The sequence below is a fragment of the Erythrolamprus reginae genome, chromosome 1 (genome assembly GCF_031021105.1).
Source record: "Erythrolamprus reginae isolate rEryReg1 chromosome 1, rEryReg1.hap1, whole genome shotgun sequence".
NCBI lineage: Eukaryota > Metazoa > Chordata > Lepidosauria > Squamata > Dipsadidae > Erythrolamprus > Erythrolamprus reginae.
Window position 1 is genome coordinate 355,188,678 of NC_091950.1, and position 27,894 is coordinate 355,216,571.

General features: G+C 39.0%; 1 protein-coding gene across 1 annotated transcript in view; it reads right to left on the bottom strand.

The window, feature by feature from the left end:
• Positions 1-16,099: 16,099 nt before the first annotated feature.
• Positions 16,100-27,894, bottom strand: part of LOC139153593 (ALK tyrosine kinase receptor-like) — a 348,525-nt gene continuing 336,730 nt past the window's right edge. The window contains exons 5-7 of the mRNA XM_070727773.1: positions 19,245-19,379; positions 16,437-16,541; positions 16,100-16,104 (exon numbers count right to left, since the gene is read on the bottom strand). Of these exons, the coding sequence (XP_070583874.1) occupies positions 16,100-16,104; positions 16,437-16,541; positions 19,245-19,379 (245 nt within the window). The remainder of the gene's footprint in view (positions 16,105-16,436; positions 16,542-19,244; positions 19,380-27,894) is intronic.

Genomic DNA, 27,894 nt, shown 5'->3' on the forward strand with positions numbered 1-27,894 from the left:
AGTCTTGTTCTCAACAAGGACAAGGGAGACATCTCCAAGCAACGTGCCTTGGAGCAGCCATGATATCTGAAGCTAAGAGAGAAAAATGTATGCAAAATCAATTAATACAGCATCCTAAGAAATAGCAACTAGCTTAATTATGTCAAATTAATCATGTTCAACATTTATTGAATCAAGAAGAGAAGCAACTTAGAACTAAAGAGAAATTTAGTTGACAGTTACAGTAGAACAATTAATCAGTGGGACATCTTGCCTCCAGAAATTATGGGTGTTCCATCACTGGAGGTTTTTAATAAGAGTTTGGAAAACCATTTGTTTAAATTGTATAGGGATTCCTGCCTAAGTAGGTGGTTGGACTTGAAGACCTCCAAGTCCGTTCCAACTCTGTTAGTCTACTGTATTCTATTGCATTGCATTCTATTCTATTCTATTCTATTCTATTTAGTCTAGCCTAGCCTAGCCTAGCCTAGTCTATGCACGTACTATGAAGAACTTCTCCAATGGTTGAATGTGACTCACTCCAATTTGTATTCATTCTCCCCTCTACCTAGAGTAATCTAAAATTGAGTTTCTATAAAAGTTTACATTTCGAGGAATATAAATGCCCCTTCTTTTTCTTATATACCTTAATTTATACAACGGATGCAGTAGGTAGAATAACTATTTTGTATGAAATTTTAGAGATAGTTTATGCTGGTTTCAATACTTTTTCAGCCACTCAAACCTAAACTTATAACGCTTGTGCTCCACTCTTATACCTTCTGCATGCCATAGTTTGGGAAATAAGCATCCGCCTCACTCTTTGTAGCTTCTATATAATCTGGCTGATTTGGGGATCAAAGCTCTGCATTTCTTTCTAGAAAATATAAGAGTTTACTTGTCTAACTCCAACTGATCTTAGACCCTCTTTTCATATTTATTAAGAATATTTCAGCCGCAAGGTTTATAACGCAGGTCTACAAAAATATTTTTTGTAATCAACAACGCAGTTGACCTTGTACTTTTCTGAATCAATTTTTTATTCTGATTTCAAAAATGTATACAGTATAGTTTTTTTGTAGCAGGTATAGTTTGTACGGAGCAACATCATTATTATAAGATTAGGAAATATACCGGCGACATTAAGAAAACAGTAATGTACATATCAGAAATAACAAAATAACAAAAATGCTTCTATATCAGACACTTCATGTGATAGAGCAAAACTAAACATATTTTTGGAATCAGCACATCAAATTCCATAAAACAGACATATTATTTTTTGCTGATGATTGTTTTGTGTTGACCAGTGTAATTCATTTCATACAGACCTTAAGCAAAAGGAGAGGTTATATGGAATTACAAATATTTCCATTCACAACATTCATCATTTTTCTCCCCTTCATAGCATCTTTCTAGGTACCTTTTAAATTATCCTACCATTTCTAACACGGGAGTTTTGTTTGTGTTTGTAGCTGTAACTTTATTAAATACGTCTCTTATATTAAAATTACTTTTACACAGTTCACCTCTAATTTTCTGTTATACATTTTAGTGTTGGACAAGCTTTGTTTTTTTTTTTAAATTTTTACAAAAAGCAAAAACATAAAACATAAAAAGGTGTGCCATCACCAAACAAGAAAATAAAAATTCCCTTCACCAGGGAAGATTCAATTCTGTACCCTTCATTTGCTTCATCTCTGGATTACATTGTTCATTCTTTGTAAAGTGGTTGAATTTTATTTTTTACATTTGCATCGCTTGCTGACATTGTTAATATATAATTTTTAACCTTCTCCCACCGCCTCATTGTTGCTGCTAATTTCTCTTCGTTATAGTTATGTAATCTAATTTCCATAATTTCATAGTGAATGTGGTCCACCATGTACCTGCACCAGTTTTTTTTTATCCATTTATTGTCATCTTTCCACCCAAGCACTATAGTTGCCTGGGCGCTTTCTATCGCTGCAGTTTTGATTCCTTCGTATTCTTTTACCTCACTATTTTTTATCAACAATGCTGCTTCCTTGGTTATTATCCAGTTACCGTTTGTAATTTTATTCACTTCCATTTGTATTTGCTTCCAAAATTTTTGAACTTTATTACATTCCCAAAACATATGCATAAATACTCCTTTTTCCTTACATCCATGCCAACAATTTCCTTTCCTCATTTTTTGAAAGCGTGCTAATTATACTAGTGTGTAATACCATTTATGTAAAAATTTTCTTCTCATCTCTCTTATCCTTGTATTTTTAACTCTTTTAATATTTCCAATTATGCCTTCCATATCCCATTCATCAATTTCTAACTCATCCTGCCAATATTTCGTCAGTCCTTTTATTACTTGTTCCTCTGCTTGTAATAATTCCCTATATATATTACTTGCTTGTGCTTTTATATTCTTACTCTTTTCCCTTAGTATATTTTCTAAATTTGTTTCTTGCTTGAGGAATATTTTTATATTTTCCTTTTTACTTAAATACATATTTATTGCATTAATTTGTAACCAATTTCGTTGTTGGACAAGCTTTGTTTAGTTCTGGTACCAGATACAAGGCCTTTCTGAAATCTCTGTCATCAAAAAACAGGGCACTTCCTATGCTGGAAGAGTTCTCAGCTCAGCGTGGCATTTAAATATGCTTCTTTTTCTAAAATGTACATTAATATTCATATGATTTTTAAATAGCAAAACCCCCTTTCTCTAGACATAGTTTAACAACTACATGTTAAAATACACAGAGGTTTGTTTTCTATAATGAATAATTTTGTATTCAGGCAGTGGCAGAGAGAAGTACAAAGAATGCAGTAAGAAGGTATTGCCAGCAATTATATAGTTATCTCTCTTGATATTAGAAAAATTGGTTTTATCTTTTCCCCTGAAGGTTATTATAAATTTTTCAATTATGCTCCAATGGTATTTGGATTTCTATTAATTAAAATATGATACACCAAAGCAGTCTAGCTGATTGCACTTAGGTTTATTTAAAGTAACCATGTCCCTCTGTGATCCTTTTATTCCTATAGATAAAATCCCTTCCTAATACTGTACTGCTATTTGCCATTTAAAATTGGCTTCATCTCATTGTTGAGAATGAAATAAATCTTTAGCAATTTTGGTAAGTCTCAATAAGGTGCAGTATGAATTTTCAAGTAATTATATAAATAGGAAATAGGAAATAGGAAAAAAAACAAGGAATTTACAAAATTGTGAAAATTCTGAAAATTCAGGAAAGTACAAACATTGAAATATATTATATAATATATATCCCTGAATGATATTAAAATACTGAGAGGTTTATTATCTGTATATATATACAGATAGATAGATAGATAGATAGATAGATAGATAGATAGATAGAGAGAGAGAGAGAGAGAGAGAGAGAGAGAGAGAGACAGACAGACAGACAGACAGACAGACAGACTGACTTAGGAAAGAAACCCTAATATGCCAAGACCTTCATACTTGTACCCGTGAAAATCTACGAAAACACACACACACACACACACACACACACATATTCAAACACACACACTATCTATATGTCTGTCTCTCTGTCACCCTGGTATTCTCACCCTCTGTCACCCTTTGTCACCATATTACCCTGGTATTCTCAAATAATAATAATAATAATAATAATAATAATAATAATAATAATAACAACAACAACAACAACAACAATAATAATAATAATAATAATAATAATAATTTATTGGATTTGTATGCCACCCCTCTCCGTAGACTCGGGGCGCCTAACAACAATAATGAACACAACATGTACAATCCAATAATAAAAAACAACTAAAACCCCCTATTATAAAACCAAACATACACACAAACATACCATGCATAACTTGTAATGGCCTAGGGGGAAGAGCTATCTCAACTCCCCCATGCCTGGCGGTATAAATGAGTCTTGAGTAGTTTAAGAAAGACAGGGAGGGTGGGGGCAGTTCTAATCTCCGGGGGGGAGTTGGTTCCAGAGGGCCGGTGCCGCCACAGGGAAGGCTCTTCCCCTGGGGCCTGCCAAACGACATTGTTTAGTTGACGGGACCCGGAGAAGGCCAACTCTGTGGGACCTTATTGGTCGCTGGGATTCGTGCGGTAGCAGGCGGTTCCGGGGGTAATCTGGTCCATTGCCATGTAGGGCTTTAAAGGTCATGACCAACACTTTGAATTGTGACCGGAAACTGATCGGCAGCCAATGCAAGCCACAGAGTGTTGAAGAAACGTGGGCGAATCTTGGAAGCCCCACAATGGCTCTCGCAGCTGCGTTCTGCACAATCTGAAGTTTCCGAACACTTTTCAAAGGTAGCCCCATGTAGAGAGCGTTGCAGTAATCGAACCTCGAGGTGATGAGGGCATGAGTGACTGTGAGCAATGACTCCCTGTCCAAATAGGGCCGCAACTGGTGCACCAGGCGAACCTGGGCAAACGCCCTCCTCGCCACAGCCGAAAGATGATGTTCCAATGTCAGCTGTGGATCGAGGAGGACGCCCAAGTTGCGAACCCTCTCTGAGGGGGTCAGTAGTTCCCCCCCCAGGGTAATGGATGGACAGATGGAATTGTCCTTGGGAGGCAAGACCCAGAGCCACTCTGTCTTGTATGGGAGGAAGCATCTTGTTTTCCTTGTATATGTGTAAAATATTTTAGCTGATAATTGAAAAGCAAGGGAAACTAGTATAGATCTATTTAGATCTATTTTGCGCTCTTCAGCTAGACATACCCTTGCTGGGATTTGAACCAGTAGATATCTGCTTGCAAGGCAGCATATTAAACTCTAGGCTACAGGCTCGCCTCCAAATCAGCTTGTACCAAGGAAGAGCTATATTTGTTTTTTGTGGAATCACTCTGGTATACCCAAATATGGGAGGAAGCATCTTGCTTTCCTATTGCCTCTCATCCGCACCTGGGGCTATATCCAAGGCAGAAAATTTTGGAGCCAACAAACTATAATCTACATGTATAACATTATTTAACATAATTTTGCTAAAGGAAGGGAGACATGTGTGTTTGTGTGTGTGTGTATGTATGTTTATATATAACTGAGCCATGTGGAGTTGGATCTTGAAAATCATCTACATGGGGCTTCCTTGGAAGAGTGTTCAGAAACTTCAGATCGTGCAGAATGCAGCTGCGAGAGCAATCATGGGCTTCTCTAAGTATGCCCATGTTACTCCAACACTCCGCAGTCTGCATTGGCTGCCGATCAGTTTCCGGTCACAATTCAAAGTGTTGGTTATGACCTACAAAGCCCTTCATGGCATCGGACTAGGATATCTGCGAGACCGCCTTCTGCTGCATGAATCCCAGCGACCGGTTAGGTCCCACAGAGTTGGCCTTCTACGGGTCCCATCGACTAAACAATGTTGTCTGGCGGGACCCAGGGGAAGAGCCTTCTCTGTGGTGGCTCCAACCCTCTGGCACCAGCTCCCCCCAGAGATTAGGATTGCCCCCACCCTCCTTGCCTTTTGTAAACTCCTTAAAACCCACCTCTGCCGTCAGGCATGGGGGAATTGAAACATCTCCCCCTTGCCCATGTAGTTTTTGTGTATGATTTGATTGTGTGCTTGTTTTTTATATATTGAGGTTTCTTTTTTGGACTTTTTAATCTAAAACTGTAATTTAGATTTCTAAATATTAGATTTGTTACTATGTACTGTTGTTTTTTTTTACCATTGTTGTGAGCTGCCCCGAGTCTGCAGAGAGGGGCAGCATATAAATCCAATAAATCTAATCTAATCATCTAATCCTTTATTATCCTAACAGTCACCCTAAATCCATCAACATCTTTGCCTGACCTGGAAGGCATTTCTCCCATATAAAGTTTACTTTTAGTCCCTTCTTTATTTTTCATGGTTTCACAAGCAACTACAGTACTGATAATTAGAACAGGGTTTCTGGATATATAACTCTCCCACTGTGGATAAATTACAGTTTGCAATTCTTGATATGCATTGCTAAGAGGAATTGCTAAGAGTTGTAATGCAGCATTATCTAGAAGGCCACACATGTCCTGCCTCTGCATTAAAAGATAGCTGTTGTTACCTATTTCCAAGAAGCATTTCATGATGTGCTTTTCACTTTTTCTGGCATTATAGCTGAATTACTGAGCAGGGCATAGTGTTCCACTGTAGAAATGGATTACTTCCCCAGCTAAGTATGCTCATTAAAACATTAAACATTAGAAACCAAACATAGCAAGTCACATTAACATGCACAGCTTGAAGAAGGAGCCTGCTGATGAAATGACAAACCCACACCCTCATATATTAATTTAGCCAGTCTTAAGGCTCTTCTGCTAATTGCAGACAAGCAACACTTCAGTGGTCATTTATGATGCCATTTTCAGCTCTCCTCTATCCTGCTGAGGAGGCAGACTGCAATGTTGCCCTTGGGCTTTGCTTTTAAAATGGTATTTTTTGCCCTTGCGTCAGATGATGAGTCTAGGTATGTGTTTTCTCTGCTGTTCTCTAATTCAATCTAGAGCCTGGGCAATGTCTGAATTTATATTTGTTAATATACAGAGTTGCCAAAATATTCCCTTCTGCCGCACGAAGCCCAGTGACCAATTAGGTCGCACAGAGATGACCTTCTCCGGGTCCCATCAACAAAACAATGCCATCTGGCGGGACCCAGCGGAAGATCCTTCTCTGTGGCGGCCCCGGCCCTCTGGAATCAACTCCCCCCAGAGATTAGGATTGCCCCCACCCTCCTTGCCTTTCGTAAACTCTTGAAAACCCACCTATGTCACCAGGCATGGGGAAATTAGTATACTCTTAGCTGTTTCGCTTTATGTATGATTTGCTTGGGATGTATGATTGTTTTTTAATAGGGATTTTTAAAACTGTTTTAATGTTGGATTTGTATATGATGTTTTGCTTGTTGTGAGTCGCTTCGAGTCCTTGGATAGGGGCAGCATACAAATCTAATAAACTACTACTACTACTGCTACTACTACTACTACTACTACTATTATTATTATTATTATTATTATTATTATTATTATTATTATTATTATTATTATTGGTTTTTAAAGAATAGAAACTGGTCAGAGAGGAACAATAGTGCATTTACAAAACACTTTTTTTTCTTTTAACAGATTCCATACTAGGCCAATGACACATCATTTTTTTCCCTTTTCCAGGTGAAAGGGAAACTTTTTCTTACAGCATAAATGACAGGATGAAGGTTAAAATTTCTAAAAAAAACTAAACTAAAACTAAAAACTAAACTTAAAACTAAAAAAGGCAAGGTGGGGGTTGAGTAAAACTGTGCACACATAGCCTGCTATATATAAGAATGTAGAGTAGAATAGAGCTGGAAGGGATCTTGGAGGTCTTCCCTCTGTTCAAGCAGGAGACCCTATACCAGTGATGGTAAACCTATGGCACGCGGACCCATATCTGCTGACACGTGAGCAATTGCCCTAGCTCAGCTCCAATGTACATGTGTGTGCTGGCCAGCTGAATTTTGGCTCACAAAGAGGCTCTGGGAGGGCGTTTTTGGCCTCCAGAGAGCCTCCAGGAGATGGTGGAGGGAATTTCTATTTCTATTGTATATTGTTCAATGATTGTTGTTAGCCGCCCCAAGTTTTCGGAGAGGGGCGGCATATAAATCCAATAAAACTTGAAACTTGAAACTTTGGAGCCTGGGAAGGGTGAAACACGAGTCTACTGGGCCCACCAGAAGTTGGGAAACAGGCCCAACAGAAGTTGGGAAATCAGCTGGCTGGCACACACATGCATGTTGGAAATGTGCTAGGACAACAGCTCATGTGCCAGAAGATATGGCTCCATGTGCCACCTGTGACACCCCTGCCATAGGTTCGCCTTCACTGACCTAGGGAATATCAACCTTTTTTCCAAAGTCTCAACATCTTTTTTGTAGTGTGGTGACCAAAATTGTTTGCAGTATTGCAGATGTGGTCTTACTTTTTTTTAATAAAAAGTGGGACAACAGTAAAAATAACACTGCTTCATGACCCTCATAAAGTAACTTCATGTGTGTTGGAAATCTTACACATCTCCATGTAGATCAGTACTGTTGGTTCTACTAGAAGGAAATCCCGGTAGGTCAGAATCTGTGAATCAATTCTTTGTAAACTGACCCTTTTTATTTATTAAACTTCTATGCCGTCCAATCCCGAAGGACCAAGAGCGGCATTTTTGCCTTCTGGAAGTTTGTTAAGACCTTTTGGTTCCCCAAGTGTTAGAGCCAGGAGGTTAAGAGAGACCAATAAATGCGTGTTTGTTTTGTAAAATAATTATATAGTGTATTTTTTATATATATATATATAATGGATAATTTTACATTTTGGTCTGGGAAATGTTTTTTATATATATACACTGCTCAAAAAAAATAAAGGGAACACTCCAAGAACACATCCTAGATCTGAATGAATGAAATATTTATTAATTAGATTAATTAATTTATTATTTATTTATTTATTAGATTTGAAGGCCGCCCCTCTTCGTAGATTCTCATTGAATACTTTGTTCTGTACAAAGTTGAATGTGCTGACATGTGAAATTATTGTCAATCAGGGTTGCTTCCTAAGTGGACAGTTTGATGTCACAGAAGTTTGATTTACTTGGAGTTATATTCTGTTGTTTAAGTGTTCCCTTTATTTTTTAAAGAAGTATATATATATATTAAATTGATCATCTGCAATGAATTGTTATATATTTAAGATGAGTGGCCAATGGAGTTTAACAAACAAACAAACAAGTTAATATTTACTGTGGAGGTCTCCTGTGGCAACAAACTTTATTCATTTTAGGAAGCCATTATGGTAATTTATGAAGGCATTTATGAAGTGAGGCTAAACTGTATTTTTTTTTCCCCTTTCAGTATGCCAGAAAGCAGAGAGCTGATATTCTCTTGCCAATTCAGAGCAATGTTGGTGCTGTATGTCTCTCAAATTATGTTGGCTGACAATGCTAAATGCAAATCATGCCAACTTCCTATTGTTCATTGCCTTTTTGCTTCTCTGGATTATCATTACCCACTGACTACCAAATGGGCATTTAGGGGGCTTTTCTCCCCTCCCACTTTTTTTCACAATTCAAGTCCACAGAGCCAATTGGGGTGGATTTTTCTGCTATTGCAAGATTCTCAGTGTTGAACTGACAACCTGAGAGAATTTTGGCAGGGATTCAATGCAGCTTCTGGCTAGCTCCCAATTCTGCCCAACAGGAAGAATGTATATCCGAGTCTACGGAGAGGGGCGGCATACAAATCTAATTAATAATAATAATAATAATAATAATAATAATAATAATAGAATAGCATAGTGATATCCCTTCTCAGACTTTTTTGGAGACTGACAAATTTGCTACACTATGCTACAGACCTCTGTTGCCCATGATATGTCGTGCTATGACCTTGAGAAGTATGTATGGCTTGCTTGAGCAAGAAAGGACCATAAACTTCTTGATTCAACAAATGTGTTAATGTCTTAAGACATTTATTGAGTGCTTTCCTTCCCTAAGCTATGCAAAACCTCTGGTTGATGGTCTAGTACTATTTCCCCCCTCTTGGCCAGTTCTTTCCTTATGGTTTGCAACAATGGCCTGAGACAAAAATGTGGCTCCTTGTGTGGCAGCATGGAACAGGTGAGTTCCAGTGATGGGCTCCTACATATAAGGTCAGGTATGCAGAACCGGTAGAAAATTTTTGAATGTTTTTCTTTTTTTCCCCTCTGGGCTCTGGGTATATTTTTCCTATCGCAGTAAATGAGGTTGAATGTGTATAATTTTAGAAGAGCTGTGCATGTGTGTGTGTGTGTGTACATACACATACAGTTTATATAGTAGATAATGTATATTTGTGTGTGCCTGTGGGCAGGGCCGCCATCAGGAATTTTGGGGCCCCATACAGCCTAAGTGTCTGCCCCCCCGCCATTTTAAAACTACTTTATTTTGTGACATACCAATTATGTATTAAACCGCCCCCCTCCATTTTTCAATTTGGCCGGGCTCCTGACGCCAGTAGCAGTAATACTGGCCTATCGGCGGCCCTGCCCATGGGTAATATGTATGCACACATATACATAGAATTAAATAATATATTTTGGATGTTCAATAATAGTAAATAGATAGGGAAATTGTATCTGTTTGAGGCAAGGAGAGGCCAAGCACCCTAACCCTAACCCAAACCCTTGATGTGAGTGACGTCAAGTTGGCCACCTTTAAGCCAGTCACATGATCTTTAAGCCACCCCCAGTCTCATGAATGTCAAGCCACTCCCTCCTTGTCACATGGCTGGCAAGCCACACCCACAAAATAAGCCACGCCCACAGTATGGTAATAAATTTTTTTGCAGCCCTTCACTGGCGAGTTCCTTAGAAGAAAAACAGTCGAAAGCTCAAAGAATATATATTTTTTTTAATCTCACTTTTTAGGCTTCTTTTTCGGAAGCCTCTGATCCAGTATATTCCAGTTGTAACACAATATTGAAGAATGCAAGTTTCCAGCACCACTGCCTTTGTATTTGTTGGGCAGCCATGTCTTTCAGGCAATCCTTAATTTGAGTGGGGGACAGGACTGAGGGTGCTGCTTAGAGTGACAATCCAGACAACTTTGCCCTCAGATATATTGGAGTCACAACTGAAACGAAAAGTGGCAGAGTTCTGTCCTATCTGAAAATCGCAAGGCAGCATTCTTTCCTCACATTTTTTTTATCCAAAAGGCTAAATAGAGACCTAAAGCCTTTGGTAAATTGGAAAGGACATGTTTTAGTTTGCTCACATCATCTGCTTGGATGAAAGAAATTATTGGCATCCTATATGGGAACCCAACATATTTGCAAAAAAGCAATATAGGCGACTGTAATGAACTGGCTCAGATTGAATTAGTTGGCATGCTTCTTGAATGAATGCCTTTCACTTTTATTTCTCATCTCCTGAGCTCTGCAGTAGGATATTCTGAGGCAGTAGAACATGCTGAGTCCAGCTGAACCGAACAAGAGCAGGCAGTCATCAATGCCTGCCCTGAATCCTGATGTCCAATAGGGCTGGCCTTCCTTTTATGTATGAAATCTTCAGCGATGGTAGGTGGCACTCTCTGTGTGATGAAGCCTGAAAGCAACTTGCACTGATAAAATAATGCCGCTATATTTTGGCTTTTCCCTTTACTACAAAACGGCTCCCTTGCCAGGAATTTTTCATAAAATGAAAGCCAGAAATTCTATTAGGAATGTAATTACCCATCCTGAGTGGACGTTGACTCATCAATGCTTTGACAGCTTAACTGATTCACTAAATAGGAAGCTGCATAATGAATTAGGAGATTAATCCATTGTTTGAGTCCAGAGTTAAAATAAATCACACTGAAGCATAACTGCAATATTTACACTGAAGCCCTTGGCATTTAACCAGACACAAGATGTTCCTTAACATAACAGTTCTAAGCTATGAAACCAGATAAGATTTTTGATTGCATAATACCCTTAGAAAATGTACAGTATAGCCAGGAAGTTAAATTCTACATAATATAGAAATTATTATACAGTAAATGCATACAAGCTTTTGGCTTCTTAAAAAAATCCAGATTAGGGCATTTTATACCTTTGGAATATCTATTGCAGATAGTTACTGCCTGCCTGCCTGCCTGCCTGCCATCTATCTATCTATCTATCTATCTATCTATCTATCTATCTATCTATCTATCTATCTATCTATCTATCTATCTATCTATCATCCATCCATCTATCTATTTATCTATCTATCTATTTAGACTTCTATGCTGCCCAATCCCAAAGGACTCTGGCGACTTACAACAATATAAAATTACCATATAAAATTACAAACAACAATATAAAAGAAGTTAAGAAAAAAAACAATCTAAATGATAAAACCCTAATTAAAACTCGTAGTAGAACAATTCAAAAACATGTGTACATACCATTCATACAGAATCATATTCGTAGAGGTGGTCAAGCTACTTGTTAATTTAGGATCCCCAGGCCTGCCGGTATAGCCAGGTCTTCATGGCCTTATGAAAAAATAGCAGGGTGGGAACAGTATGGACATTGAGGGGGAGTTGATTCCATAGAGCCGGGGGTGCAACAGAGAAGGCTCTCCCCCAGGTCCTACCAATCTACATTGCTTGGCTGACAGGACATGGAGGAGGCCAACTCTGTGTGCTCTAATTGATATCTGGGAGGTATGTGGCAAGAGACTATTTTGTTGATATAATCTACTATATTTGTGAACCTACTACCTTGCCCCTAAGGAGGCTGCTTTCATGGCAATGTTTCTGAAAGAGCTCGCTGCTTTACTAAGCAGGAAAAAGTAAACAAACAAACAAATACATTTTCCTATCTTCTTTCCTTAGAAGATAGGAAATTAAGAATTATCTTGGATGGATGCATTACAATTCTGTCTATTATTGCTATTGGTAGAAGTAATACTACAGGAAGAAAATATTCAGCATCAACAATACTTCATACAGTTTATAAGATTAGAGTTTCCACCTGAATGGCATTTAGATTCTGCACTACTTAAGCCATTCTTGATTTAAAAACAGCACCCCGTGTGCTTCATATATACCAAAGAGCAATGGTTTTTCTGTCTCTCCTCTAGCAGAAGTAGAACCATGCACAGAAAGGAAGACTATATTTGTTGATTCATAATTCTAGTCTATAATTCTATTCTGTCCTGCTAGAGGCTGAATTCACCTCCATTATCTGTTGGAGATGAGTGACCAAAGAACTCTGAAGTCTGCCTTCTAACAATAATATCCTGATTCAGTGATGACAGTTCCTTGTTCATAAAACTTTTGGGGAACTTTAATCATTTGATAGATATATTGAAGGTGAAATAGCACCTGCAACGGAATATATTTGACACTGACCTAACATAAATTTAGATCATTCAATTTCCCATGGGACAGCAAGGTCAGAACATGTTTTATTATGGGAAGAAGGATGAACACATCATTAGAAGGACATATTTAACTGTCACTTTCCAATGGAAACCATTTTTGCCTGATGGAGCCTCTCAAAATGAAATATATGACAATTTGACATACAGGAAACTCCTTCTCTGATCTATTCACACTTTTGTTCATTTTGAAATGAAACTCCTTTCAGCATTTTATTTCTGGAAAGAGATGGCAATATCATAGGAGCAGCATTTTAAGGTTTTCGTTTTGGCCAAACCTTATATTTTGTGATTCTAATTTTTTCACAGAGTTGCCTATTAAAAATGTCTTCGAAACTTTAACTCATTCAGGATTCAGTTCCTAGATGTTTTACAGCATTGTTCTGACCATCTCTTAAGTGTTATGAATTCAAAATGAAGTCATTTGAAGCTCAGTATACTTCTGTAATGAGAGTAGTATTGGGACTTTCCTGGCAAGATTGGGACAACTGTTCAGAATTCAAAACAAGCACTTACCTGAGTTTCTAGACATATGTTGCCAATCAGAATAGACCATCATGAGGTACTCTATATAAACAATTGACCTCCTTTGTGTCCTATTCTATGGATAGAAGTATCAGATCCCATTTTATATTTATCCAATTAGGATTTAGGACAATGTTCCTTTTCCCAATTCAAATGTATTGATTTGATAGGATCAGAATAAGAAGCAAATGCTATCTGCAGACACTTCTGATTAGCACGTTAACATATCTTATCTTATGGAACTGTCCTGTTTGGCAGGAATACAGTGTTCCCTCAATTTTCACGGGGGATGCGTTCCGAGACCGCACGCAAAAGTCGAATTTCCGCGAAGTAGAGATGCGGAAGTAAATACACTATTTTTGGCTATGAACAGTATCACAAGCCTTCCCTTAACACTTTAAACCCCTAAACTGCAATTTCTCATTCCCTTAGCAACCATTTAGATTATTACTCACCATGTTTATTTATTAAAGTTTATTAAAAAAAATATTTATTAAAGGTGGACGAAAGTTTGGCGATGACATATGACATAATGGGGCGGGAAAAACCATGGTATAGGGAAAAAAACAGCAAAGTATTTTTAAATTAATATTTTTGAAAAACCGTGGTATAGCCGTTTCGCGAAGTTCAAACCCACGAAAATCGAGAGACCACTGTACTTCAATATGATCCCACCATATATTCCTGGAAATGTACAGAAACAGTTTTTCTCAGAGCTCAAAGGACACCTTAGATACAGAGTTAGGACCTAAGTTTTTCCTTTTGATTTTTTTTTCCACGAGAAAGGTAAATAGATTCCACTGAGTGTGGAACTATAAATGATTTTTTTCTTAACGAGATACCAGGTTCAGGAAAATTCCAGTTGCTCAAAAATATGCTCTAATTTTGAAAAACTCATTTAAACAGTCAGTGATCAAACAAACAAACAAACAAACTTGAGTGCAGACAAATAGAAATTTGAACCTGAATTTAAGGCAGACTAACTGGGAAAGGAAATCATAGTAAAAAAGGATATCTGTAGAAGCAAAATTATAATTTCACAGTCACAACTATTATTCTGTAAAAAAAATTGATCACTTATATCCCTCCTCAGGAATGATTAAGGGCCAAAGACTTGATTCTCTTCTTGCAATAGACTCAATGATGCTACTGAATTATTCCAGTCACATTGGCTGCTCAAATAAAAAGGTATATGAAGCTGCAAGCAAGAACCTGTTTGGAATGAAGAATTTTGCACAATCTCTCTCTCTCTCTCTCTCCCTCCCTCCCCCATCTCTCTTTTTCCTCCGTTGAATCTTTAGTACAGCTGCAATGCTGGCTCTGTATGAGCACATTTTCAATAGCATCATGGAAAAGTTAAGAGGTAAAACAGTAGTAGATCTTTTTTTCCTTGATCTCATTTTAAATGAAAATTTAATTATTCACCTTGTTTATGGACATATTACAACACATCTTGGGAAATGATTCATCCAGCTATTGACAGCAGGCAAATTATGAGAAACAGTCACACTTGCTGGGGTGTGACAAAATGAAGTTTTTAAATATTTAAAACCTCAGCTGGGGGAAAGTAAAAGAGAGACTCTTAAAAAGAAAAAGGATAAAGGCAAGACACAACAGGGGAACAAGCGAGAGTATCCGTGTCAACATGTCAATTGGATGAAGGTAGTTAAGTATCTCATTATCTGACAGAAACTGGGCACCAATACAGTCAGACAATAAAGCAAAAAGTTTTATAATCTGAGAAAATCACCAGAGTTTAGGATGAAAGGGGAAACTAAAGATTTAACTCAATATTGCTGGTTTGGCCTTAAAACTGTCTTAGTTTACAAATCTCTCTTATTTAAACTCAGTGTCAGATAGTTATACAAATCAGACAGAGAGGCACACACTGACAATTTCCCATTTCAAAACAAGTTTTTTAATGACCAATATTCCTACCACTGTGACCTTCTTTAAATAGTGATTGATTTTTGATACTAAGATGATAGTGAAAATTGTGGGATTTATCAATGTTCACCCTCTAGTTCAGTGTTTCTCAACCTTATTCACCAGCTTGCTGGCTGGGAAATTCTGAGAACTGAAATCTACACAACTTAAATGTTGCTTTGCTTGATATACACTGCTCCAGAATTATGTGCCATGCCATAGTCAACAGAGGTATGGAGGAAACTCAAGCCATGGACCAGAGTGTCAGGATGGGGGTAATTAATGTCCGTTTGAACATTAAATCATCCTGGAGGTGATGGATTGAGAGCGCAGGCATTTGTTCTTAAAGCAAGATTTATTTTTATTATAAAAGTACAAAATTAAATATGTCACAAGGGACAAAGGAAAAATACATCTTCACATTATGTCTGCTAAGACAGGAAAGAACTTAAGCAAAATGGAGACAGGCATAAAGATGGATGTGAGGTATAATGACGTGGCAGGATTTTACATCATAATAGGAGGATCTAATAAAACACACACACAGTTAACTATTTAATTACTGAATATCTCTGAATGTCTCTGAGGCTGTCAATATTCAGGTTGACACAGAGGACAGTCTTTTGTGGTTGATCCCTAGCATCTCATACTTAAGGAATGGATGCTGTGATTAAGAACCACTTCAATAGTCAAGTTCACCTCCTAGTCATACGGTAGTAGGTTATCAATTATCAATTTATCTAGTCCATGTTTAAAGTGATCATCTAAGCTGGAAGCTACCATTACACTGAATAAGAGCAATAAATGCTAAAAGTTATACTCTTTTAAAAACTACTGCAACTCATACAACAATGACATATATCCATGCACATATATTAATAACTTCATGAGTATATATCTGAGCACCATGATTGATCCAAGATTCCATTATGTATCTTTACAAACATTTGTAATTTACAGCATGGGCAAAAGCTGGCATGCAGATAGACAAAAGTCTTAGCTACCTTGTGATTCTGGAGAATGAGTTCTGGAGAAAGAGTTTTTTCAAAATAAAGGATGACATAGATATTCATAAAATTTCAAGGGACATCTTTTTGCATATTCTTTTTTAAAACATACTTGCCTCACAAGGAGAATTCTTCATTGGAGCTGGAAATACAGCACTAGTCACCATAACTGTCTCTGCAATGGGACTCTCACTGGTGTTAAGCAAAAGGGCACATTCTGCAGAGAAAAAGGGATGAAAGATACATACATTATTAGAGTGAAATTAGTTAATGTTTTCATGGAACATTTTTAAATTTTTATTTATTTATTTTTCAAAAATTATGCAAGATAATAGGCATGATATAAACAGGAACAAAAGCAGGTATAGGTAAGTTTGCAGGTATAGGTAAATTTGGATAACAAGACAGTAGGACAGGGACAATAGGCACAACGGTGCACTATGCGGTGAGGTTGACTGTAGACAGTCAAAGTCGACTGTAGACAATCATACACAGTGAAGGGCTACCAAAATTTTTACTACCCCACTGTGGGCGGGGCTTATGCAGGACACCCTGCATTTTCTTTCAACACCTTTCAGTGAAAATTGGGTATTCTGGGGTGGAGCTCCATTTTCACTATCCCAGTGTGTTCCTCCCTGTCTGGGCAGTAGCCCACCCCTGATCATACATTTGAATAGCAACACAATTTGCTTGGGTCTTTGTGTTGCAAGAGCTGTGGAATGACCCTTCATGTGAAACTGTACATGCAAATCACGGGTGGTCTTATATTATTTTCAACATTCTTTAGATATAATGATGCATTTTCATTTATTTTCTAAGATCCCTCTTTCAATCGCGTACAATTTGTAGCCTTGTGATTTGAATCAAAAGACATCAATTTTTAATGATCCTGAATGAATCATGAAACAAATAGTGTTGGGCAAACTGAACCCGCACAATTCGGGTCCGTACCGAATTTTGTGGTGTTTGGCATGCCGGACCCAAACCCGATTTTTTTTTAAAAAAAATCGTGATTTCGTTCGACGTTCAGAGGAGGAGCCGGGCGCCGGTGGTGGCGGAGGAAGGCGAACACTGGGGAGCTGTCAGCTGGTCGGGAGACTGGGAGGGAGGCACAAAAGGAGCTGGGGAATCCCACAGAGAGATTCCGGGGGCGGAGCTTTGATGTCATGTATACCGGCAGGTTGCTAAGGACGCCAAAGTGATCACTTCCTGGATTCCATGGAATCCAGGAAGTGATCACTTTGGCATCCTTAGCAACCTGCCGGTATACGTGACGTCAAAGTTCCGCCCCCGGAATCTCTTCGTGGGATTCCCAAGCTCCTTCAAAGGGAGGTCTTTTCATGTATTTTTTTTTTATGAAAAGGAACGCCGCAGCGGCGCTGCAAGCAAAGGGAGGTCTTTTCATGTAAAAATAAAAGTTTTTATTTTCACGTGAAAGGACCTCCCTTTCCTTGTGGCGCCGCTGCGGCGTCCTTTTTTGTAATAATATATTTTTTTTACATGAAAAGACCTCCCTTTGAAGGAGCTGGGGAATCCCTCCCACAAAGAGATTCTGGGGGTGGAACTTTGGCGCCACAAACTGTTCGGGTTCGGCCGAATTTTGTGTGAAGTTCGTCCAAACTTGTCGAACCCAAACACCGTTTGGTTCACCCATCACTAGAAACAAACCATTTCTACTATAAGTGAGGACGAAATGCTATCTCACCAAAGCTAGAAGCCGAGGGTCATTTATATGTTTATAAAGCATACATTCTCAACAGAGTAGACTCAAGAGCTGTTAAACTTCAGTTAATTGGTGGGGTGGATTATGATAAGGATAGTAGTTTAGCATATCTGGAGGGTACTTGGTTGGGAGAAAGCACTAAAAGAAGGGTAATTCAATGGTCTCAGTTACTGAATGTTGTAAATAAACAGTCTCCCCACCTCCAATTATTTAATATCATTGACTACTTTTAAGAAGTACCTTGAGTTAAAATTGTAAATGAGGTGATTTGAGACTGCCTTGGGTACCTGCGTGAATGACTACAGGGTGCTGCTGCAGCCAAAACATTGAAACTGGGTCATAAGTAGTTTTTGGGGATGCCTGTTGTAAATTTGAACAGTTCCTGTATGATCAGTCGTAAGTTGAGGATTCCTTGCAGTGACACTTTTGATCTCAATTTTTGAACACCGTATCTACTGTATTCAGCTTTCCTTGCAGATTACATAAATGGTTCGCTTTCATTTTACTTCTTTATTTATTTTGAGTTCCCAATCTGGAATAGTCTTGGAATTCCCAAAGACTGACCAGGGACAAGCCTGCTTAGGTTTAGCAAACAAGTTGATAAGGCATTGCTTCTGCTGATGTACATCACTAATAACCAGCGATGGGCTACAAGCTGGAACACTAAATTGCGCTCGCCACCGCGGCTCATAACTTCTTGCGGGACCAGTGCAATTTTGCTGCTGCACCTGTGGAAGTAGCAAAATTGCAGGTTTTACTTGCGGCTCCATGCACGATTTTGCTACCTCCATAGGTACAGCAGCAAAATTGCGCTGGTCCCAAAAGAACTTACGAGCCATGGCGGCGAGCGCAATTTAGTGTTCCGGCTCATAGCCCATCGCTGCTAATAACTAAATTAAGAATTGCCAATCTACCAAAGCTACTAATCTCAAGCAAGATAATTTTCTATTACATTTATTTAGTTTTTATTTAACCATACATTTCTGTTAGATATGGAGTCTGCTGACTAATGCTACATCATAGTAGTATTTTCTGGTTTCTCACAAAATATTTTTCTTGTTGCAAAATCAACAATGACCCCTCCCCCAATTATCATAGTAAATGATAATGGCTGAATAAATGAAGAATTCACATTACATCCGAATTCCTTTGACATACTGCTTAGTTTACCCAGTGTATAACATTACTGTAATCTACCTTTCAGTGAACAAAAGTGATGATATTCTGGATTTCCAATATGCCACAGTTGGGCCTTTGGTGAAGTTGATGAGCTTTGAGTCCAGCCACACTCTCCATCCTCAAAGGAGCAATAGAAACCAGTAGGAAGGTTTTCTGCATGGGGAAGAATGGCAAGAGACAGAGAACCGATCAATAATCCCTAAGAACAAAGTATAAAGTATATTGGCTTTTCAAAACTCTGCTTTTTTTCTTTGGTCCTTGCAACAAAAAGGACCTCTTTGTCTGTATAAACTACTAAAACTATTTTGTCTGTATAAACTACTAAAACTAATTCAATTGGGAAAAATGCTGCTAAACTCTATTAACAGATGTACCTCAAATTGGCTAATTTACAGAATGCAGGGGCCCATTACTCCAAAAGAAATGAAATTGGGAAAATTGTTTACCACTGCAGCACCTTCGTGCTGCTGCTTTTCAGTGCTCCTGTCATATAACAGTGAACCACAGTAACGTGATCCTCATTTTAACATACCCCGAAAGCTTCCTATAAGTCAATGGGAAACTCAAAAAGAAATGATATAATTGCTGACCACTACCTGCCACCTTCCTACTTCCATGCTTGTGGGAAGCTTAAAGGGAGATGTCAGTGGCAAAATATCCTCCACCAGCCTCTTTGAAGTCACACACACTGGTCACTCATCCACACTCCCTCAGTCCATTTTCCACCCAACAGTGGTCCCTTACCTACTGGCTAGGAAAGAAAGGGAGTAAAGAGGATAGAGAAAGGAAGTGGGAGGAAAGAAAGAAGGTAGGTGTTGTGGTTCAGCCTGAGCCAGATCAAAGACCAGCTGTGTCTCTGCTGGCTCCATGCCCGGGGGAGTCTGAGAGCGGAGGGGAGAGTTCTGTTAAGCCGGACAATGGAGCCAGCAGTCAAGAAAGTGAAGATGAATCAAGGCCTGGGAGCCCTGAGGAAGGGCTATCTCAAGCAAGTAGCTTTGATTCTCTGGATTCCCTGGAGTCCCTGGATGATGAAGCACAAGCTATCATTAGTATGCGGCAGAGACGCATAGCTCAAAGGAGATCTCAACTGCGTAGATATTATCAGCGTTGAATGAGGAGCACCTGGGGGTTGGGTGTGGTCCTCATTAGCAGGGAAAGGTTTATAAGGCATGAGAACCATTTCGGCAGCGTGGAGTGTTATCAAAGAGGAGTTGGTGTTATCTGCATTTTCTCTCAGCGTTTTTGTTCCTGGCTCGTGGCCCAGCAGTCTTGAAGACCGGTGGGAGGTTTGGATCTGTTAGCTCAACAGCCTCGTTTGGCATTAAGGATCCTATTTTTCTGTATGAACAATTGCTTTCGTGTTTCTTTTGGAGTTCCAGTGCTTTCCTGACTTGTAAGGACATTTTCTGTTGGTTTCTTTGCTTTTTACCATTATAAAACTGTGTTTGGATTCAACCGGTGTGTCTGGCTTATCTTTTGGGGTTGGTCATAGCTTCCGGAGTGACCCAGACAGAACAGTAGGAAAGAAGAGGGAGGGAGGGTTTCTGACACTTACTGCCAGCTTCCCACCAGGAAACTCAAGGGGGAAGCCAACAGAAATTTATAAGGCACATCTGCTCCCACTGAAGTCTGATCACCCATGGTCAGTCTGAATATTTCTGAAACACACGGGTGGTCTAATATACAATAATTTTCCTAAAGATGGAAAGCATGTTTAAGATTTGTGGCAGCACAAATAAATAATAAACCAACACAAACTCTTTCACCCACTCTCTACCAAGGTTGAGACTAGGCATTAAACATTATCAAAGGAATTCTTACAGGTAGTGCTGGTTGACAATTCCTATCATTCATGAATATTGGCCTTTTGGGCCTGCTGGCCAAGGAAAATGAAAGCTGCAGCCTTACAATTACTGGAGATCAAAGGAAACAAACCATCATCTTATAGAATCAGGATTATTTTCATATTTCAACATGTACACATGGGTGTGGCCTAAGAATAGTTCTTTCTTCTATTACTTTTATTAGATCTCATAAGAAGGAATTACTGTAAGAAAACTCAATATATTATGTTGCACATAATGACAGTAGCTAGAATTACTTATGTGCAAAACTGGAAAAATGATAGCACTCCCTCGGATAGAATGGTGATAAATGTGCTAGAGTGTGTGGAGGTGGATAGACTAACTAATGGAAATAAAAGAAAGAGGAAAAACGGAATATTATTGTGAATTGTTTCCAAAGGAATTTTAGCCCATTTGTCAGTTAAAGCACCCTCCAGTTCTTTTACAGACGATGGTGGTGGAAATCGACTTCTTACTTGAATCTCTAAAATCGACCATAAATGCTCAATAATGTTGAGGTCTGGTGATCGTGGTGGCCAGATGAGATGCTGAACTTCATTACAATGTTCCTCGTGCCATTCTTTAACAATTCTTGCTCTATGGATTGGTGCATTATCATCTTGAAAGATGGCATCCCCCTCTGGAAACAGTTCTTGAACCATAGAATGATTTTGGCCAGCCAAAATTCCTAAATAGTGATGGCTGTTAATTCTTCCATAAAGAGAAATCATTAGCCCGGCGGATTTTCAAGAAATAGCACCCCAGATCATCACTGAACCCCCGCCATGTTTTACGGTTGGGGGAAGGCAGTCTGGATGAAATGATTCTTTTGGCTGTCTCTAAATGTAAACATGTCCAGAGTTTGGAAAAATGGTAAACGATGATTCGTCAGAGAAAATCACATTTTGCCACTGCTCGAGGGACCATTTCTGGTGGTTTCTATACCACTCTAAACGCTTTGAAACATTTGTCTTTGAGAGCAGAGATTTTCTAATTGCAGCTCTTTCGTGGAATCCAGATTTGTAAAGCTCCCTTCGAACAGTTTTTGTGGAAACTGGGTTCTGTACGTGTCTATTGAGATCTGCACTGATTTCAGGAGCTGTGGTCTTGCGATCCGCTCTAACAATTTGCTTTAGAGTCCGATGGTCTCTCTCAGACAACTTTGATTTTTGACCAGACCTGTGCTTGGCTGAGGACGTTTTCCCTTCTCTTTCAAAAGCTGTCATTACTTTTGAGACATTACCTCTTGAAACGCCAAACATTCGGGCACTTTCTGTTACACTAGCGCCTGCCATTTGAGCACCAACAATTTGGCCTCTTTGAAAGTCTGAGAGGTCTGCCATTTCTAGAAGGTTATAACCAATTTCCTTAAATTTCTGTTTTTTAAAAAAGGTAGTTTAAAAAAACATATCAAATAACAGAATTTAAAAAAATATTAAAATATGTCAAACATTATGATGCCGAAAAGTCAAGTGTTTCCATTTTTTTTGTCTACACCCTGTATGTAACATATTTTGCTGATAATGATGAGAAAGGGAGACCTTATTATCAGCAAAAATATATTACACATAGATTATAGTTGTCTGTTATAAAAAGTTTATCTGCCTTGAAATATGGTCCCTGGTGGGACCAAGAGGCAAAAAAGGAAGCTGTAAGCTCCTCCCATTTTGGGTATACCAGGGTGACTTGATAAAGATCATACAGAGAGAGAGAGAAAGAGAGAGAGGGAGGGAGGGAGGGAGTGTTAGGAAATTAGAATAATGGCATGATATATAGAACAAATATGTATATAAATGGAAAGAATAATGCAAACAATTGGTATGTATTTTCAAGTTATACTGATACCGAAGCGCTGGAAATATTGAAATTGTAATACAAAATAAAGAAAACTGTTGTCGTTGGTTTTTTTTTTTAAAAAGAGGTTCTTTTTCCACATGAACTGATGAAGAATTTTGGACTGGCAATGCATAGTTGGTATCCTTCTGCACCAGCTGGAGGGGCTGGGGGTGGGAGGCACTGTTCCTCAGTGGTTCTCCTCCTACCTCTCTGGCCGGTCGCAGTCGGTGTTAGTGGGAGGACAGAGGTCGACTCCTAGGTCTCTCCCTTGTGGGGTGCCTCAGGGGTCGGTCCTCTCCCCCCTGCTATTTAACATCTACATGAAACCGCTGGGTGAGATCATCCAAGGACATGGGGTGAGGTATCATCAATATGCGGATGATACCCAGCTTTACATCTCCACCCCATGCCCAGTCAATGAAGCGGTGGAAGTGATGTGCCGGTGCCTGGAGGCTGTTGGGGCCTGGATGGGTGTCAACAGACTCAAGCTCAACCCGGATAAGACGGAGTGGCTGTGGGTTTTGCCTCCCAAGGACAATTCCATCTGTCCGTCCATTACCCTGGGGGGGGAATTATTGACCCCCTCAGAGAGGGTCCGCAACTTGGGCGTCCTCCTCGATCCACAGCTCACATTAGAACAACACCTTTCAGCTGTGGCGAGGGGGGCGTTTGCCCAGGTTCGCCTGGTGCACCAGTTGCGGCCCTATCTGGACCGGGACTCATTGCTCACAGTCACTCATGCCCTCATCACCTCGAGGTTCGACTACTGTAATGCTCTCTACATGGGGCTACCTTTGAAAAGTGTTCGGAAACTTCAGATCGTGCAAAATGCAGCTGCGAGAGCAGTCATGGGCCTACCTAGGTATGCCCATGTTTCACCATCACTCCGCAGTCTGCATTGGCTGCCGATCAATTTCCGGTCACAATTCAAAGTGTTGGTTATGACCTTTAAAGCCCTTCATGGCATCGGACCAGAATATCTCCGAGACCGCCTCCTGCCGCACGAATCCCAGCGACCGATTAGGTCCCACAGAGTGGGCCTTCTCCGGGTCCCGTCAACTAAACAATGTCGGTTGGCGGGCCCCAGGGGAAGAGCCTTCTCTGTGGCGGCACCGGCCCTCTGGAACCAACTCCCCCCGGAGATTAGAACTGCCCCTACTCTTCCTGCCTTCCGTAAACTCCTTAAAACCCACCTTTGCCGTCAGGCATGGGGGAACTGAACATCTCCCCCTGGGCACGTTTAATTTATGCATGGTATGTCTGTGTGTGTGTCTGTTAGCATATGGGGTTTTTAAATATTTAATTATTTTAAATTTTCTGATTGCTTATGATTTGTTTTTACATGTTGTGAGCCGCCCCGAGTCTTCGGAGAGGGGCGGCATATAAATCTAAGTAATAAATAAATAATAAATAAATAGTTCCTATATGTTTTAATTAAAATGTCTCATCAGTCATTAACTGTATCTTCAGGCTCAACTTTCAAAAATACCTTAACTTCAGTTGTTATACTGTATTAATTAAACAAACAGTAGTAATAAGATGAATGAGTAAAAATAGAAAAAATAGAATTTTCCTTTAATTTTCTAGTAAAGGTACCTTTAATGTAGATTGCATTTGTTAAGATAACTGATGAGTCTGTGGCATTTTAAGTGAATCATTTGCCAGAGGGATCAAAGAAATACCACATCTACAAGAACTGTTTTTTTACTTGTGATGTTGCAAATTCTCAATCCTTTCATATATTTAAATATTAGAACTAAATTCCAAATTGAATGGTCAACTGCTTCCTAGACCACATCAATGACTGTGAATAGCAAGATTGGAGATCTTTATGGATACTACTACTTGTACTATATTTGAAAACTAATTTTCTTTTTCAGTGAAACTCACCAGTTACTGTTAATTTTAATTTATGCAACCATTTCTTACATACTGTATCATAATTTGATTTGAAAATTTTGGAAATTTTCCATTTAAAATTCATATTTACTTAGTAACACTTTACCATCTTAAGAAAGTTTTTGTGACTAAAAGATGGCTTTATAACCTACTGCATTTCAAGCAATAACTGAATCAATACTAACTCTAATGTGCACATAGAGGACAATAGTTTTGTAGAACTCTTTTTTCCATTGTTATTTTACTTTGTTTTTTTTCATTCCTAGTAAAGTGTTGCTAAAATAATAATAATAAAAAAACAACATTTCAGCTTGCCCTTTTCTTAAACTTCATACTGGACAACCAAAAACCATTCACCTGCAATAACATGATACATTGTTTATATACTGTACATTTATTTCTTGACTTAATACCAAGATGCCCAAGGTCAATTCTATAGAGGAAGAAAATGTACCAACTAAAATGCTAATGTGAGGTTGTTGTCATTTCATTTTTTTCCACTTTGAAGATACTGGTAGAAATAAAGCATATGTCAGAATTCTATAATGCTACCATAGCCTTGTATTAAATGGTATATACAGACATAAAAATAAAGGAGTTTTACCCTTCTGTTCATCCAAAGTCATGGGTTTGACTTTTTCCAGTTTGCATCTATTAATGTATAATATATTGTTTTAAAATTTTAAATGAACATTTTAAATTTGTGTGCGTATTTCATAAATGATAGATGAGCTGATAAATAAGTTAGTGAAGATTGGACTTAATCCCTGGATAGTTCAATGGATTTGCAGCTGGCTGAAGCATAGACATCAGAAAGTTTTTGTTAATGGCGAGCATTCTGACCAGAGACTGGTTACAAGCGGTGTGCCACAAGGGTCTGTTCTGGGTCCTATTCTTTTTAATATGCCTGTGAGTGACATAGGGGAAGGTTTGGTAGGGAAGGTTTGCCTATTTGCCGATGACTCTAAAGAGTGCAATAGGGTTGATATTCCTGGAGGTGTCTGTAATATGGTAAATGATTTAACTATACTGTACTAGATAAATGGTCAAAGCAATGGAAACTGCAATATAATGTTTCCAAATGTAAAATAATGCACTTGGGGAAAAGGAATCCTCAAGCTGAGTATTGTATTGGCAGTTCTGTGTTAGCAAAAATTTCAGAAGAGAAGGATTTAGGGGTAGTGATTTCTGACAGTCTCAAAATGGGTGAAGAGTGTGGTCGGGCGGTAGGAAAAGCAAGTAGGATGCTTGGCTGCATAGCTAAAGATATAACAAGCAGGAAGAGGGAGATTGTGATCCCGCTATGTAGAGCGTTGGTGAGACAACATTTAGAATACTGTGTTCAGTTCTGGAGATCTCACCTACAAAAAGATATTGACAAAATTGAACGGGTCCAAAGACGGGCTACAAGAATGGTGGAAGGTCTTAAGCATAAAACTTATCAGGAAAGACTTAATGAACTCAATCTGTATAGTCTGGAGGACAGAAGGAAAAGGGGGGACATGATCGAAACATTTAAATATGTTAAAGGGTTAAATAAGGTTCAGGAGGGAAGTGTTTTTAATAGGAAAGTGAACACAAGAACAAGGGGACACAATCTGAAGTTAGTTGGGGAAAAGATCAAAAGCAACATTTATTTATTTAATTGGATTTGTATTCCGTCCCTCTCAAAAAATATTATTTTACTGAGAGAGTAGTAGATCCTTGGAACAAACTTCCAGCAGACGTGGTTGGTAAATCCACAGTAACTGAATTTAAACATGCCTGGGATAAACATATATCCATCCTAAGATAAAATACAGGAAATAGTATAAGGGCAGACTAGATGGACCATGAGGTCTTTTTCTGCTGTCAGTCTTCTATGTTTCTATGTTTCTAAATGTATATTTCCACTTTGAGAGTTTAAGGGAACATGGACTATATACATCATTCTGGTATGAATTCTGAAAAATGACTGTTATAGTCCATACATTATCTGGGAGATTTGGTTCAGATTAGCAATACACTTCCAAATGCAAGGCAAACAAAACATATATTCATCCATCTATCCCAACGTCTTGGGGCAAAGCTTAATAAAAAGATGTCATATAGTGTAAGCTAGACCTTTGTTATTGCTCAGCCATAGACACAAATCTCTTGAACAATTGTTCAGCGGAGGCAAGTAATCTGCATATATAAAGACATATGCACACACATGATCTTTATCATAAAAGTAAATGAGGATATCAATCACGTTAAACAGTCCCATGAGCACAGAACCCCAGGAAATGGGAGATATTTACGATCTGGAGCATGTTTGTTTCCACTGCTGTACACTAACCTGAACATTTTTTAAAGCAAATAAATAATCACAGTTAAACTACCATTTGTTGTGGTGACAGTGAATACTAACCCACCTATTTTTATAGTAAAACATAGGAAGTGGCTTTATACAAAATCTCCCTAGCATTGATTGGTTTTCTAGTTGCAGTTTTCCGGCCCACCTTACTGTATCCAGTGGTGAAATGTAATGTTTTTCCCCACTGGTTCTGTTGGCGTGGTCTAGTGGGCATGGCTTGGTGGGAGGTTATGTGACTGGGTGGGCATGGCTAATTTAAAAATAATTAGCATTTTTAAGTAAAAAAAGGTTTTAAAAAGTCTGACAAACAGTTGATGTTTCCCCAGGTTAGGAGATAACAGGAAGCCTCGCATGTGGGGATGCATTCCCGCAAAGGAACCTACTGGGCCTCTCCGATTCTTCACTTGGGAGTCTCCCAGGCTCCGCCCTGCTCTTTTTCTTTCACTCATTTGCATCCCAGAAGGAAAAGTGGCTTTGTGAGTCAGATGCTCATCCGGCTTGTGGAATGGAGCCTCTTGAATGCTAGGACCTGGCCACGGTGCCTCAGGGGGAGGTGCCATTGCTGCTGCTACTGATGCTGCTGAGCCCCCCTCCCCATGTGACTCTGGGCTTGGTAATATAATTTGAGCCACCCACCCACATGTAGGGGGCTTGGAGGAAGCAGCAGCGACAGTGGCAGTTGCAATGACACCTCCCCCTGAGGCACAGTGGCCAAGTCCTAGCACTCAAGAAGCTCCGTTCCACAGGCCGG